This window comes from Pelmatolapia mariae, linkage group LG18 (assembly GCF_036321145.2).
Source record: "Pelmatolapia mariae isolate MD_Pm_ZW linkage group LG18, Pm_UMD_F_2, whole genome shotgun sequence".
Taxonomy (NCBI): Eukaryota; Metazoa; Chordata; class Actinopteri; order Cichliformes; family Cichlidae; genus Pelmatolapia; species Pelmatolapia mariae.
Genome location: NC_086243.1, coordinates 26,434,939 through 26,449,056, shown reverse-complemented (window position 1 = coordinate 26,449,056; position 14,118 = coordinate 26,434,939). Strand labels below are relative to the sequence as shown.

At 41.4% G+C, this 14,118-nt stretch overlaps 2 protein-coding genes across 2 annotated transcripts; both read left to right on the top strand.

The window, feature by feature from the left end:
• Positions 1 to 4,608: 4,608 nt before the first annotated feature.
• On the top strand, positions 4,609 to 6,881 carry LOC134617113 (myeloid-associated differentiation marker homolog). The gene has a single exon (XM_063462297.1). The coding sequence runs from the start codon at positions 4,646 to 4,648 to the stop codon at positions 5,525 to 5,527; it is 882 nt and encodes a 293-aa protein (XP_063318367.1). The 5' UTR covers positions 4,609 to 4,645; the 3' UTR covers positions 5,528 to 6,881.
• A 636-nt stretch (positions 6,882 to 7,517) lies between these two features.
• Positions 7,518 to 10,373, top strand: LOC134617063 (myeloid-associated differentiation marker homolog). The gene has a single exon (XM_063462229.1). The coding sequence runs from the start codon at positions 7,652 to 7,654 to the stop codon at positions 8,531 to 8,533; it is 882 nt and encodes a 293-aa protein (XP_063318299.1). The 5' UTR covers positions 7,518 to 7,651; the 3' UTR covers positions 8,534 to 10,373.
• Positions 10,374 to 14,118: the final 3,745 nt, after the last annotated feature.

Genomic DNA, 14,118 nt, shown 5'->3' with positions numbered 1-14,118 from the left:
AAAAATATCTATTGTTTCATTTTATGCTATTGTTTTTTTCGTGGTGTCGCAAAATAAAGTGTTTACGGCAATATTTTTTCATCGTTTTGATGGTCACTGTAGGGGCTATATTAATTTCTTAAAGTTCTCTCTTTCTCTTATATTTAATATAACCACACTACAGAAGGACAAGCGCCTGTTTTTATGCGTTGTCGTTAGCAACAAGGACGGTAAAACCATCGCGTGTCCGCTTGTTTATTTTCCACATAAACCTTTCACAATAAAGCTCAAGATCCCGTTGAGACTTTTCAAAATAAACTGAATCACGTGAAAGAATATGCAGAGTATTTACGGATAAGAAGCAAAAAAGAGCCGTCAGGTGCTAAAAAATAAACCTTAGACTCAAACGTTAGAACAGGCTTTTCCCCGCAGCACGCCGTGTAATAAATACTTACAAAGAAAACTGCGGCCGTTACAACTTATGTCTAAAATGCATAGTTTCATACATCCTTAAAACACTCGACTCCAGGTACACGACGCCCAGCTGGAAACACTTCACGCAAGTTGAACTGCCCGAGATTCACAGAATTTACAGAAAATGTTAAATTTTTGTGATTTATATCGTTATCGGGATGATAGATGTCTTGTATCGGGATATGAGATTTTGGTCATATCGCACAGCCCTAATTGCAGTGATTGACAGTAAAGAGACCAGAGATCCAAGCCAGCCTGGACCTGTTGAGTATTTGATGTATGTGTTATTTTATTTTATTATTTGACAAGCATAACGACTGGATATGCAGTTAACTATACTAACAAATCATCCAAGAAATTCTTCAGGTCTGTTGGTGGTAAAATTGGTCACTTTATTGCTCAGCTGTTCAATGCAAATATCAATCAATCACATGGCAACAAGTCAGCACTTTCAGGCACTAGACATGCTCAAGACAACCTGCTGAAATTCAAACTGAACATGAGAATGAAGAAAGGGTGTTTAAGTTTCTTTGAACTTTCATTGTTATTGTGGCAGAGAGAGCGGTCTGAATATTACAGAAAGTGATCCAACAATGGTCCAGCAGCAGTTCTCTGGGCAGAAATGCCTCACAGGAGGTCAAAGGAGAATGGCAAGACTAATAGGACTGCAACAGTAACTCAAATAACCATTTAATACAACAAAGGTATGCAGAAGAGGATCTCTGCACAACACATCAAACCTTATGAACCTCTTTTGCTCAACAATATTGCACAAAGCTCCAATCATATCAGAATCGTTCCATTGTACTAAGAAGGCCTCAATGCAAGAGAGCCTCTTTGAAACATGGTGGAATAAGACACATCAACTGTGGTATGTAGACTGGTTCATGAACACAGCCTTATTTTATTTATTTATTATTTTACTCGAGCTCTCAAAGTGCTTTATACAACATGCCTGTCATGGTCCGGGTGAGTGGCAATTTGTTTTCCTGCCGTGCTTCATGTCTCTTCCTCTGGGCGGAGATTCCTTGCAGGAGCCGCACCTGAGGCCGATTATCACAGCAGTACTTAAGATGAGCGATCACAACTACTCTTTGCCAGAATGTCAGCTAACCAGCGTTAGAGTCGGCTGCTTGTGCTTATTGCTCTCACTAATATTTTTACTAACCGTGTTTCTCTGTCTCCAGTCAAGTCCACGGATCGCATTCACTGTCCGTCTGCAGTGAACCTTAGCCCGATCACTAGTTGCTCCAGCTGTCAATTCCACCGCAGCTCAGGTACGGATTTCCTCACTCTGTTCCACCTGGCTCCCTCCCTGTCTCACCATTAGGACCACTCAGGATCAACTCCCTCATGTGCTCACCTGGATTTGCCTCTCCCTCTAGCAAACCTTCACCTGCTGACAAAAGTAAGCTCAAGCAATTCATTCTTGTTAACTATCATTTCAATCTTTTCCTGGCTCTAAGTTAACTCTCCTCTCCTGTTATTGCAGTGTCTCAATACCTCGCAACTCTCGCCGGACTCTGGAACCCCATTCTCAAGCTCATGTACAAGAACAGCTCACCTCACAGTACTTAGCCACATTCATAATCTTAGTATCTTGGCTCTCATCATAGCTACTGTCTTTGTTCATGCTCTTTATATAGAAGTTGTTGTGCAAAACGTAGCTCAAAACTTTAGCCTTAGAGCTTTCTCATCAATCATGGTCCACGGGGGGGGGGGGGGGGGGGGTGTGTGTGTGTGTGTGTGTGTGTGTGTGTGTGTGTGTGTGTGTGTGTGTGTGTGTGTGTGTGTGTGTGTGTGTGTGTGTGTGTGTATTAGGGGTGCAACGATACTCGTATCGATATTGAACCGTTCGATACAGTGCTTTCGGTTCGGTACGCATGTGTATCGAACAATACAAAATTTTTTATTTATTTTATCAACTTTTCTTCTGACGATGCTGTCTGTGTTGAGCGCTCAGTGGATCTGCGTTCGACTACTCCGCCTAGGCTGCACTGTCGAGCGCAGATCCACTGAGCGCAGCGCAAGCTAGCAAGACAGAAGCTAAACTTGTTGCAACAAAGCAAATTGAACCTACCCCACCCTCACTCAGATCTGGCCATTGTAACTATTTTGGTCTTCATGTGAAGTATGACACTGAAGGTAAGCGCGTCATGGACAAAAGTAAAACAGTATGTGGGATGTGCCACGCAATGCTCATTTACATGGGTGGGAACTACTGCGTTAGCGCAGTTTGCTCGTTAACGTGTTGACGCTGTCCAGCCCCACGCACGGGGCGATCCGCGGTAGCTCGTTATCGGAGATTTGCCGTGTTGTGGCGTTAACGTCATTTCAGATTAACGCTGACAGCACTAGTGGGAACACAATGAATATGACTGCACATTTACTCCGACATCATCCTAGTGCAAAGACAAGTGGAAGCAGACAAAAACAACAAGCACCCATGCTACAAACTTTACCCGAGTCATTTAGACAGCCGTTAGCACATGATTCTCCTTATGGGGACCTGATATGTTTAATATGCTGCTGAGAATACAGCCCAGAAGAAGCGTATAGTATAGCTTTTATTTTGGAAAGAGCCATTTCTCTGTAATAAACGCTCTTTTCCAAAAATGAGGGATTTCTCGATCAGATATTGATTTGAGTTAAAATATATATTTATAATTTTAATAAATGACAAATTAAAAAAAGCATGAACATTTTTTTGTATCGAAAAAATATCGAACCGTGACACCAAAGTATCGAACCGAACCGTGAATTTTGTGTATCGTTGCACCCCTAATATATATATATATATATTATAGCCAGCCACTATACTTAGCACTACAGTTTTCACTGTGTCACTCCTAATAAATTCTTGCCACATATTCTCAGCTTCTGTGTTGAATCTGTTCTGCGTCCAATCTGTACCCTACGCCTCACACCGTGACAATGCCTCCTTCACTCATTCATACAGGCTCTAGCTTAGTGCTTTCTAACATTTGCGCATGTTGTAACCACCACACACATTTGTCCAGGCAGGCTGGACTCAAATGCTAGACTCAGGAAGTCAAAGTTCAGTGCGCTTATTTACACTGAAAATGCAACAATGTTAAACACAATGCAAAGGCGGGAATTCATGCTCCAAGGGTATCCAGGACATCTGTGCAGAGGAAATACGCGGGAAGAATCCAAGGAGATCAGCAAAGACTGACTGACTGCATCTTATGGCAGTGGCCTGACATCAGAGACAGGTGGGTGATTACTCCAGGTGTGTCAGGCCAGAGGTGGGAAACCAGGATGAGTCCCACCCACAAGTACAGGCAACAACAACAGGAGGAAGGAGAGGGTGAAGTCAGTCAGGGAGGACTGAGGGACCATGACATATATTCACACTCTTATAGATGCATCAGTGGGTTCAGTATCTTGCCCAAGGATACTTTGGCATGAAGAGTGGAGCAGCCAAGTATTAATACACGACCTGCTCTACCTCCTCAGCTACAGCCACCATGTTGTGATGTTGTCATGTCAGTATGGACCAAAATTAAGGAATTTTTTCAGCATCTTGTTAAAGGAAAAATAAATATAAATTAATTAGCTAAAAGAAAAACAATATTTGGCCTGAAGGTAACTACCTCTCACTACTCTGTTTACTTGTACCCATCACCTCTATTCTCAGAGATTCCTTTCAGCTTTGCGCTGACCCCGGGGTGTGAATCAGTGACAACTGTCACAACGACTGTAAATTTCTGACCACTGGAGGCTGCACTTGATGCTTCAATTCTGTTATGAGAACAAGTCTGGAGCTTGTACGAGACATAAACTACCAGAGAAATAAAAGATGGCATGTTCACCAGCTGATTTGACCAGATGTAAATGGTCTGTGATGCGTTTGACCACAGTGAACTCATTATTTGTAGTTTTGTGTTTTCAGGATTTGAGTTGTTTCAGCCATTCATGAAAATACAACGGCATCATTGTTTCACTCAGAAATTATGTAGGAGGACTGGCTCTCTTTGGGCACAGACTGCTGGCCTCACATAGTTATAGCTTGTATTTCATCTGGAGCCATAAAAAATTGCATGAGACTCTAAAACACCACTTACTAATCATTTTCTTTTTCTTACAGGTTTCTCTGCCTGACAGAGGAAACTCCCACAAATAGGAGGAATCTGTTCTGCTTCTCTCTTCGCCCAATTCACCTCTCATCATGGCAATAGTCCTCCACTTCAACCCTCTGCTGTGGACACGGCTGGCAGCCCTGGCTTTCTCCTGTGTGGCATTCTCTGTGGCTGTGCATGGTGCCAGGACCATCCCCATCATCGGAGACTGGTGCATCTTCTGCTGGGCCTTCAGCTTTGCCGGCACTCTGCTCGTAATTCTGGTGGAGCTCTTCGGTCTGCAGACGAAAGTCCCTGTTTCCTGGAAGAACTTCCCTATCACCTTTGCCTGCTACGCTGCCCTACTCTGTTTGTCCGCCTCTATCATCTTCCCACTCTACTTCCTCAAACATTCCACAGGCCCCAGTACGATCCGCGACTACCGTATTGTGGCAGCCTTCTTCTCCTGCTTGGCTACCATTGCTTACATAAGTGAGGTGAGCATCAGCAAGGCGCGTCCAGGTGAGGTGGCCGGCTACATGGCCACAGGACCTGGATTATTGAAAGTCTGTGAGACCTTTGTGGCCTGCATCATCTTTGTCTTTGTGAGTGACCCCGTGTTGTACGACCGTCATGATGCACTGAAGTACTGCATGGCCGTGTATTGCATCTGCTTCATCCTGTCAGCAGCCATCATCCTGCTCTGTATAGGCGAGTGTACCGGGTGCTTGCCTTTCCCATTCCCCCGGTTCCTGTCAGCCTACGCCATGCTGGCTGTGGTCCTCTACCTGTCAGCAACCATCATCTGGCCTATCTTCAACTTTGACCCCAGGCACGGTGGGAATAGAGATAGGCCATACAGCTGCAGCACAGAATCGGGGTTGTGTTCATGGGATAAGCGCATGGCAGTGGCTCTACTCACTGCTGTCAACTTCATCCTCTACCTGGCAGACCTGATCTACTCCACTCGCCTGGTATTTGTCAATGCTTGAGAAACAGGAAGTCAGGCTAGCAGTATGCTCCAAATAAAGTTGAATTTGCCCACTTTGACAAAGGCTTTGGAACTGCTGTCACTGTTACTGCTGCAAGCAAATGGTGGCATACTCAGTTTAGCACTCTGGTCACTTTAATGGTATCACTAGAGGACAAGCCATGATAGGAGGCTAAAGAGCAAACTTTAGCATGATAGCACAGCTGAGACAAATCTTGTGTGACTCAATTTGTTGTTTGAAATTTACCCTGAAAATGATATGATTTGACTTTTGCTAGAACCAGACAGAAGGAGAAACGCATGCCCTATGGCCCAAGGTAACTGTGCAGTGGTAAATACGGAAATGCATTTTTAAAAAAACACAAAAGAGAGTGTGCTCAAGCCATGAATGAAGCTTTTCATAGGCAGAGATTGACATATTCGGCTGGTCAAAACACAGATCTTGCGCTCTTTTTGCCCTGATATTTTTAATATTAGCCCTGAAACCTTGCCAAATTTAATTTTGTGTGAAGTATACTGCATGACTGAATTTCTTAGAGAGGAAGAGAGAGAGAGCAAGAGAGAGAGAAGGGAGGAGTAAGAGGCAAGTTAGTGGTTGTGTCTACACATACAACAATATGGCTTTCTGTTTATGTGATGGGGCATGTAAATGGCAAATATTTGCTTCCAGTGACCCAAATAGACTCTTATCTTTTATATAGAGACCTGAATGTGATTGCTGGAATCTGCTGATATTACTCAAAGTTTTTAATGGCAGATCAGTTCCCATTTTAATACAGAAAATACAGTTTTCATGTATGCAGGGATGCTTTGGATAGTAGTAATCGATCAACAAATTTCCCAAAGGAAGATTCAAAAAATGCTGTGTGCATGTAAAAAAGACAAAGTGGAATAAAAACAAAGATAATGTTGAGTTTTTGGGTTCTAGCAATTAGTCTTTTTTTAAGTTCATGATATCAACACTTCAATGACTTAAAGTGATACATTGGTTTACATGATGTTAAAGATGATTGGCAGGCTAGGTTTTGCTCTTGTTATGGAATGTGTGTGTCTGCAAACTACAATCTATTGTAAGAACATATCTGAAAAAAACAAGGAAAACATATAGTCAAAGTGCACGTATTAATGTTTTCGTTGTGTGTTTATATTTCTGGTGTCTCCAAATATCAAAGAACCTATTAATGCTGGTCCCTCACTGCTAAAGTTATATTCGCTACGTCTGTTTGTGTGGTACTACTCAAAGAAATCTATTTTAAAAAAAGAAAGGTTTCTCTCCATCTACATGTTCTTAGGATTGTAGTCTTTACATTTTTTTATACTCAGCTGTTTCAAGTGTGGACACAGCATCAGTGTTGAAGGAAAATGTATTCCAGTGTTTCAATAAAACCACATGATAAACAGATGTTTGTGTGTTACTTTCATGTTTTTATGCTTTGGTTTGCTTAAAGCTCCTATATGGTCCAATTTGAACATTTTATTTAACTCTAAACTTTTTTTTAGCCACCCTGTTGGTGTAGCTTTGTCATGTCACAATCTGAGTCAATCCCCTTGTAAGTCAAGACTGAAATATGTCAAAGTTTATTAGAAGCTGCAGAATCTGGGATAGATATTTAATATTAAGTGTGTGACACACACACACAGGAAAATAACTGGTAATATGAGTCAATAAATATACACATTTACCTGTCGCAATGGAAACAGCCAGGGTTTAATACAAGCTTGTATGACACATAAACTACCAGAGAAAAAAAAGCTGGTGTGTTCACCAGCTGATTTGACCAGATGCAAATGGGCTGTGATGTGTTTGACCACAGTGAAGTCATATTTGCAGTTTCAGTTTGTGTTTTCACCATTTCACTTGTTTTAGCCATTCATGAAAATACAAAGGCATCATTGTTTCACTCAGAAATTATTATGTAGGAGGACTGACTCTCTTTGGGCACAGACTGCTGGCCTCACATAGTTATAGCTTGTATTTCATCTGGAGCCATAAAAAGTTGCATCAGACTCTAGAATACCACTAATCATTTTCTTTTTCTTACAGGTTTCTCTGCCTGACAGAGGCAACTCCCACAAATAGGAGGAATCTGTTCTGCTTCTCTCTTCGCCCAATTCACCTCTCATCATGGCAATAGTCCTCCACTTCAACCCTCTGCTGTGGACACGGCTGGCAGCCCTGGCTTTCTCCTGTGTGGCATTCTCTGTGGCTGTGCATGGTGCCAGGATCATCCCCGGCACCGGAGACTGGTGCATCTTCTGCTGGGCCTTCAGCTTTTCCGGCACTCTGCTCGTGTTTCTAGTGGAGCTCTTCGGTCTGCAGACGAAAGTCCCTGTTTCCTGGAAGAACTTCCCTATTACCTTTGCCTGCTACGCTGCCCTACTCTGTTTGTCCGCCTCTATCATCTTCCCACTCTACTTCCTCAAAGGTTCTATGGGCCCCAGTACGATCCGCGATTACAGCATCATGGCAGCCGTCTTCTCCTGCTTGGCTACCATTGCTTACATAAGTGAGGTGAGCATCAGCAAGGCACATCCAGGTGAGGTGGCCGGCTACATGGCCACAGGACCTGGACTATTGAAAGTCTGTGAGACCTTCGTGGCCTGCATCATCTTCGTCTTTGTGACTGATCCCGTGTTGTACGACCATCACGATGCACTGAAGTACTGCATGGCTGTCTACTGCATCTGCTTCATCCTGTCAGCAGTCATCATCCTGCTCTGTATAGGCGAGTGTACCGGGTGCTTGCCTTTCCCGTTCCCCCGGTTCCTGTCAGCCTACGCCATGCTGGCTGTGGTCCTCTACCTGTTAGCAACCATCATCTGGCCTATCTTCAACTTTGACCCCAGGCACGGTGGGAATAAAAATAGGCCATACAACTGCAACACACAATTGGGGTTGTGTTCGTGGGATAAGGGCATGACAGTGGCTGTACTCACCGGTGTCAACTTCATCCTCTACCTGGCAGACCTGATCTACTCCACTCGTCTGGTATTTTTCAACGCTTGAGAAACAGGAAGTAAGGGTAGCAGTATGCTCCAAATAAAACTGAATTTGCCCAGTTTGTCCAAGGCTGTGGAACTGCTTTCACGTATACTGCTGCAAGCAATTTGACTTTTGATAGAGCCAGACAGTGAATTTTTAATGGCAGATCAGTTCCCATTTTAATACATTTTTTCATGTATACAGGAATGCTTATTATTTGGATAGTAATAAGCTATCAACAGATTTTCCAAAAGAAGACTCAAAACATGCTGTGTGCATGGAAATAAGACAGAGGAATGAAAACAAAGATAGCGTTGAGTTTTTGTTAGATATTTTTTGCACTATGGATACCCAAGAATACTTTGGCATGCAGAGTGGAGCAGCCAGGGAATAGTACATGACCTGCTCTACTTCCTCAGCTACAGCCACCCTGATGTGATGCTGTCATGTCAGTATGGACAAAAATTGAGGAATGTTTTCAACATCTTGTTGATGTAATCTTTATATGTATTTATGTAAATTACGGCAGTTCTTAAGGACAAAGGGCATTCAACCTGGGACTAGCAAGGTATGCCTAATAAAGTTTCCAGTGAGTGTATGCTTGCAGTTTAGGATTCCTCAGGATTGACTGTTAAAACTGATTTTCATTCATCAAATTCATGATTGTCCACTGAAATAGATGCAAAGCACCACGTTTTCCTACTGACTGTTTTGAAACCTGATTTCCTGTTAAACTCCGATCTCTAATTGTGCTGAACGTTCACAAAGTATATAAATGAATTAACTAAGTAAACTGACTGTAAATCAGCATCAGCTCAATGCAAACTATTTGTACTCCCCTGTTTACTTGTACCCACCACCTCTGTTCTCAGAGAGACTCCAGCTTTGCGCGGATCCCAGGGTGTGAATCAGGGACAACTGTGATTCACACCAACTGTAAATGTTTGACCACTGGAGGCTACAAGGGGGGCAGAGTGGAAACTATGAATATTTAAGTTGCCTGTAAATCTACCGTCAGGAAACAAGACAGCGGTGACGCCCAATCGTGACACAATGACTTGTACATTATTTTTCTAAAGGAAACGTTGGACATTCTGGTCTGGGAATGTGGTGCTGTAGCTGCTGGCAAGATCAGAGGTAATAGGGGTTTACCATAAATCAGGAACATGATGACTCAGCTTCAACCAGCCTAGACAGTTTTTAAAGTTTGGTTTACAGCATATATATGAGAAAAGTGGTCGGTAGATAAATGATATGAGGCTAAATTAACAGCTTTGTGTGATTAACCATGTTTACCATCCTGAGCAATATATCGTCATTAACGTGGACACAGAAGACTTTTTATGTTCTCTTTATACCAGAAATGTCCCCTTTGGGATTTCAATTATACTGAAATTCATGATCATCAAAATGTTGTTCTGTATTTTCTCTGTCATGTCACTTCGATGTTTTACCTGCACAGAATTTAACAAAAAAAAGACTCTTTACTAGGTGGTCTGCTAAAAGAGGAAAATGACTCTGAGCTCATGGAAAAAAAGAGAGGTCAAGATGTTTACCAGTCTGGTCACGACTCGACTGGAGGCCAATCCTGGTCCAACTTCCAGCATGACGTAGTAACTTAAAGCCAGTATTGCCAAACGCTGATGTTATGCTTTCAGTGTCTGGATTTTAAATGAAGGAGAAAAGAATAATTGTACTATTCTGCATTAAAAAATACCTTTGCTGCAATGGTTTAGGGAAATTCTTTAAAGTCTTAAAAATCTGTTTTGAATCAGCAGATAAAAACAAATCAGACCCATCTTACTACTTTGATTTAACAAAAGTTTCATTTCTGTGTCTAAAAAAGTAATTCAAACATTTCAAAGTCCATTTTTGCACATTTTCACTTTAATAAAAGAAATATTGTGCAATCTTACTGCAATAATTAAACATTACACATCTTAACTCTCTTGTTTTTGTGTGTGTGCGATTTTTTACTCCATCTCATATAAGTTTCATTTATAGGGACAAAAGTCCTGCGCAGATCAGCTTCCCTACCCTAAGTTACTAAATTAATTCTTGGCCATCCCACTCTGAATCACAGGAAGAACAAAGAGTAAGTCAGCAGCACTACAATAGTTTGATACAATCTCAACTGAAAGAGGCCATAGAAAGAACTCTGTCTCTTACGCAGCATCATGTTTCCACTGGAAAAGCAGACGTGTTGTTCCAAACACTGCCAAGAGTTAAATGTGGAACAACAAGCACTTGAATGACAGCACAATACCTAACTGAGAACATGTGGCTAATTAACAGAGACGCAGATGTGCTGAGAGCCTGAAATGTGCAGCAGTGCTGACATGCATACATCCTCATCTTCCTGAAACTGCTTGTACACAGCCTTCTGCTTGGCCCGAGCCTGATTTCTTCCTGATTTTTAATGGCTAACAGCTGGTCAAGCTGTGTGTGTGTGTGTGTGTGTGTGTGTGTGTGTGTGTGTGTGTGTGTGTGTGTGTGTGTGTGTGTGTGTGTGTGTGTGTGTGAGTGTAACAAATTAAGTAATTTAAAGAAGTATGTTTCCCAATATGCTCATTTGCTTTCAACACATTTGTGTCCTCTGACTTTACACTGACCCTTTGCCGTGTTGAATTTAGCTTCTTACTGCACAGTCTCATATCATCTTTTTATTTTAAAGGGGAACTTCAACACTTTACCACACATAAATATCAGTGTGTTATGGAGCCTGTAAAGCACCAAGTTGGGTTTTTATCAAAGGTTATGTGACGCCAGTCAAGAAATAGTCAAACACGAGACCCCCTCATAAAACCACAATTTGATCTCTTTTTACTTCCATTGGGGGCTCAACTAAAAGTGAAGATGGTGATCAAAAGCCTTTCGAAATATTCTCTTCTCACTTTGTTACTTTTTTTTTATGCCAAACAAAGAGACTGATGTCTGCAGTCTGTTATTTATAGGTCAGCCTAGCAAGTAGCCACCAGTGTTCTTCTCAAGAGCATTTAACAGATTATAGCCCAAGGTCCAAAGTAATTGGAGACATTTAGATGTATACTTACGTTATAAACCTAATAAACTTATAAGGTTTATGATGTAAGTATAAGCCTTATAAGTTTATGGGAGATTAGCTAACATATTGTGTGTGCCAAACACCCCTGCTGATGAAACCTCTTTATAATGAGAAGGAAATTCGGGTAAAGGGAGAGGAGTTAACATTTGTTGTTATTAGAAGGTTTATGAACTGCAAGTGAACAGTGGAGAGGGGCTCCACCGAGGCCCAGCATAAGATAAACAAAGAATATTTAAACAGTGACTCATTCAGAGCTTCTCTAGTGGAGTCTAAGTGTAAAAATATGAAGCTGAAAATGAGCATAATTGGTCCTCTTTAAATCTATCTATTGTAATATCTTTTACACTGAAAACAGAGCATTCCTTTATTAGTCTATTTTGCAGCTCAGCTGAATAGGTAGATCCTTTTTGGATGCCTGCTCCTTTACCTTTCTGCCATAATAAAGCTTGGGTAAGATAAGGCTGTCTCAGATGCAAAATGCTTTTTCTTCAGTGGTCTAATGTGATTTGTCTTCACTGTCCGTTGCAATCCAGAGCAGACGCCGATCTAAAAGGCTATCATTAGCATCAGCATTAGTAAAATAGCAAATTAGTGTGCTAAACACATGTTTTCTTATCAGTAATGGCAGTATTTAATCTGAGATTGCATAGTTGTTACTTGTGCCTGTCCACAGTAACGAAATCATAGTGATACACTACTTTTGAATAATATAAAAAAAAATGCAAAGGACTATAAAACAAAACTTTCCACTTTAATCGGTTACCTTCATGTTTTGTTTTCTGCCAACTTTTGTGGTTTACAGTGTATCAGAGGCTGAATCTGACTTTTGTGATACTTTAGTAAGAGTTTATGCAACTCTGAGCCTCAGTCACGATTATAGTTACTCACAAATATTAGCTAAGCGTGTAAACATTAAACCTATTAATCATCAGCTGTCTCGGTGTGAGCACACTGCCAGGAACTTGTTATAGATTAACAAGAACTAGCATGATTATAAATATAGTCAGTGGAGCATTATTGGCATTAAAACCAGAGCCTGTAGGCTGCTTTGTCACATTAACAGCAGGCAGCAGGCGGATTGCTATATTTGTTTCTCACATACTTGAGGATCCTAAAATTGGATTGCAGCTGCGTTTACTGATGAACTCGGCTAGGGATTTCTACAAAGACAAAAGCTATGTGAACCTGCATGTGTCGGTCAGGCTGGCCAGAGCTCAGTCTCTTATGTTTGAGATTATACCTCCCCCTGGTGAATATCTGTGTGATTTCATGTGACAAGATGAATCTGTAGAACAACAAAACAAGAGTCACTGTAATGGATATTATCTGTGGTGACCAGGGAGATCAGGTGAAAGTTCAAACCCTTTACTGTAGTAAAGCTGAGTCCAGGTATACAGTAAACAGGTGATCGGTCAAAACTGGCAGATAAAACCAGGAGAAACAAGCAAAGAAAAAAAACCCCAAAGAGACAAAATTGGGTCAGACACAAAAAGGAAGTCTAACATGAGGCGAGGATTACCGGAAAACAGTGCGTGCACAATAATGAGGACAATGTGGCAGATGACAGTGGAAGACAACAGGACACAGGTGGAGCACATACATTTCTCAGTTTTCACTTCTTTCATTCCTTTCCTCACACCCTCTCCTCACATCTTGGTCCCTCCCATCATAGATGCAAGCAACAGAACAAAATGAGACATCCTTCCTTTCGGGAAGTCGTTTTAAAGCCATATCAATTACATTTTGTTTTGTGGAACAGCTGTATTGTCTGTTTTTTATGATCTCAGATGTGACAGTGTTTAGACAACCTTTATATTTTGTCTTACTATTAATTAACTTAACACAATGTGACAAAAAAGGACATAGATGACTTCACAGGTTAAACACCCTTCCTCATAGAGTCTCAAATTAAAGCTCCTCCACTTCTCTCCCTTCCTGATGCACTTTAGAAATGGAAACATCCTTCAAGATGCCATACTGTGATAAAATCCACTGTCATAGTCAATGGGAAGAAGGAGAGAAGGATACAGATAACAGACAAATGAGAAAAAAAACACACAGAAGGGCAAGAAGGGAAGGGCCTGAAATGAGAGACAAGGGTGAGTAAGCAGATTGTGCAATATACAAAAAATTAACTAGTGCACAGAAAAGCGAAACATATTTTGTCTGCCTTCACAAAAAAATTTAAGCACTATTTTCTGGCCTACTAAAACACTTAATGAAAACCTACATGGATTCAATTTTACAAGGTCGTTCAGCAGCTTGAAGTCAGGGCGACCTTGTTTATCCATTTATAGGATGAGAAACTATGCAATACTGATAAGATAGTGACAAAGTTCAAAAATTAAGAGATTGTGGAAGTCATAATCTACAATTTGGCTGCAGACTGTGCTTTTATCACACTGAAGATGTTATTAAACCTTGAACTGACAGACAGTCACATAGTTTGGACCAAAGTGTTTTTTCCCAGTAGGAGAACACGTGGTGTGTTAGCAACGAGAAGGTGCTGAGGTTGATTCTTTGGTTTCATAAGGCTTTTTTTCTG

Coding starts and splice junctions, on each gene's coding strand:
- LOC134617113 (XM_063462297.1), top strand. CDS start 4,646: ATGGCAATAGTCCTCCACTTCAACCCTCTGCTGTGGACACGGCTGGCA.
- LOC134617063 (XM_063462229.1), top strand. CDS start 7,652: ATGGCAATAGTCCTCCACTTCAACCCTCTGCTGTGGACACGGCTGGCA.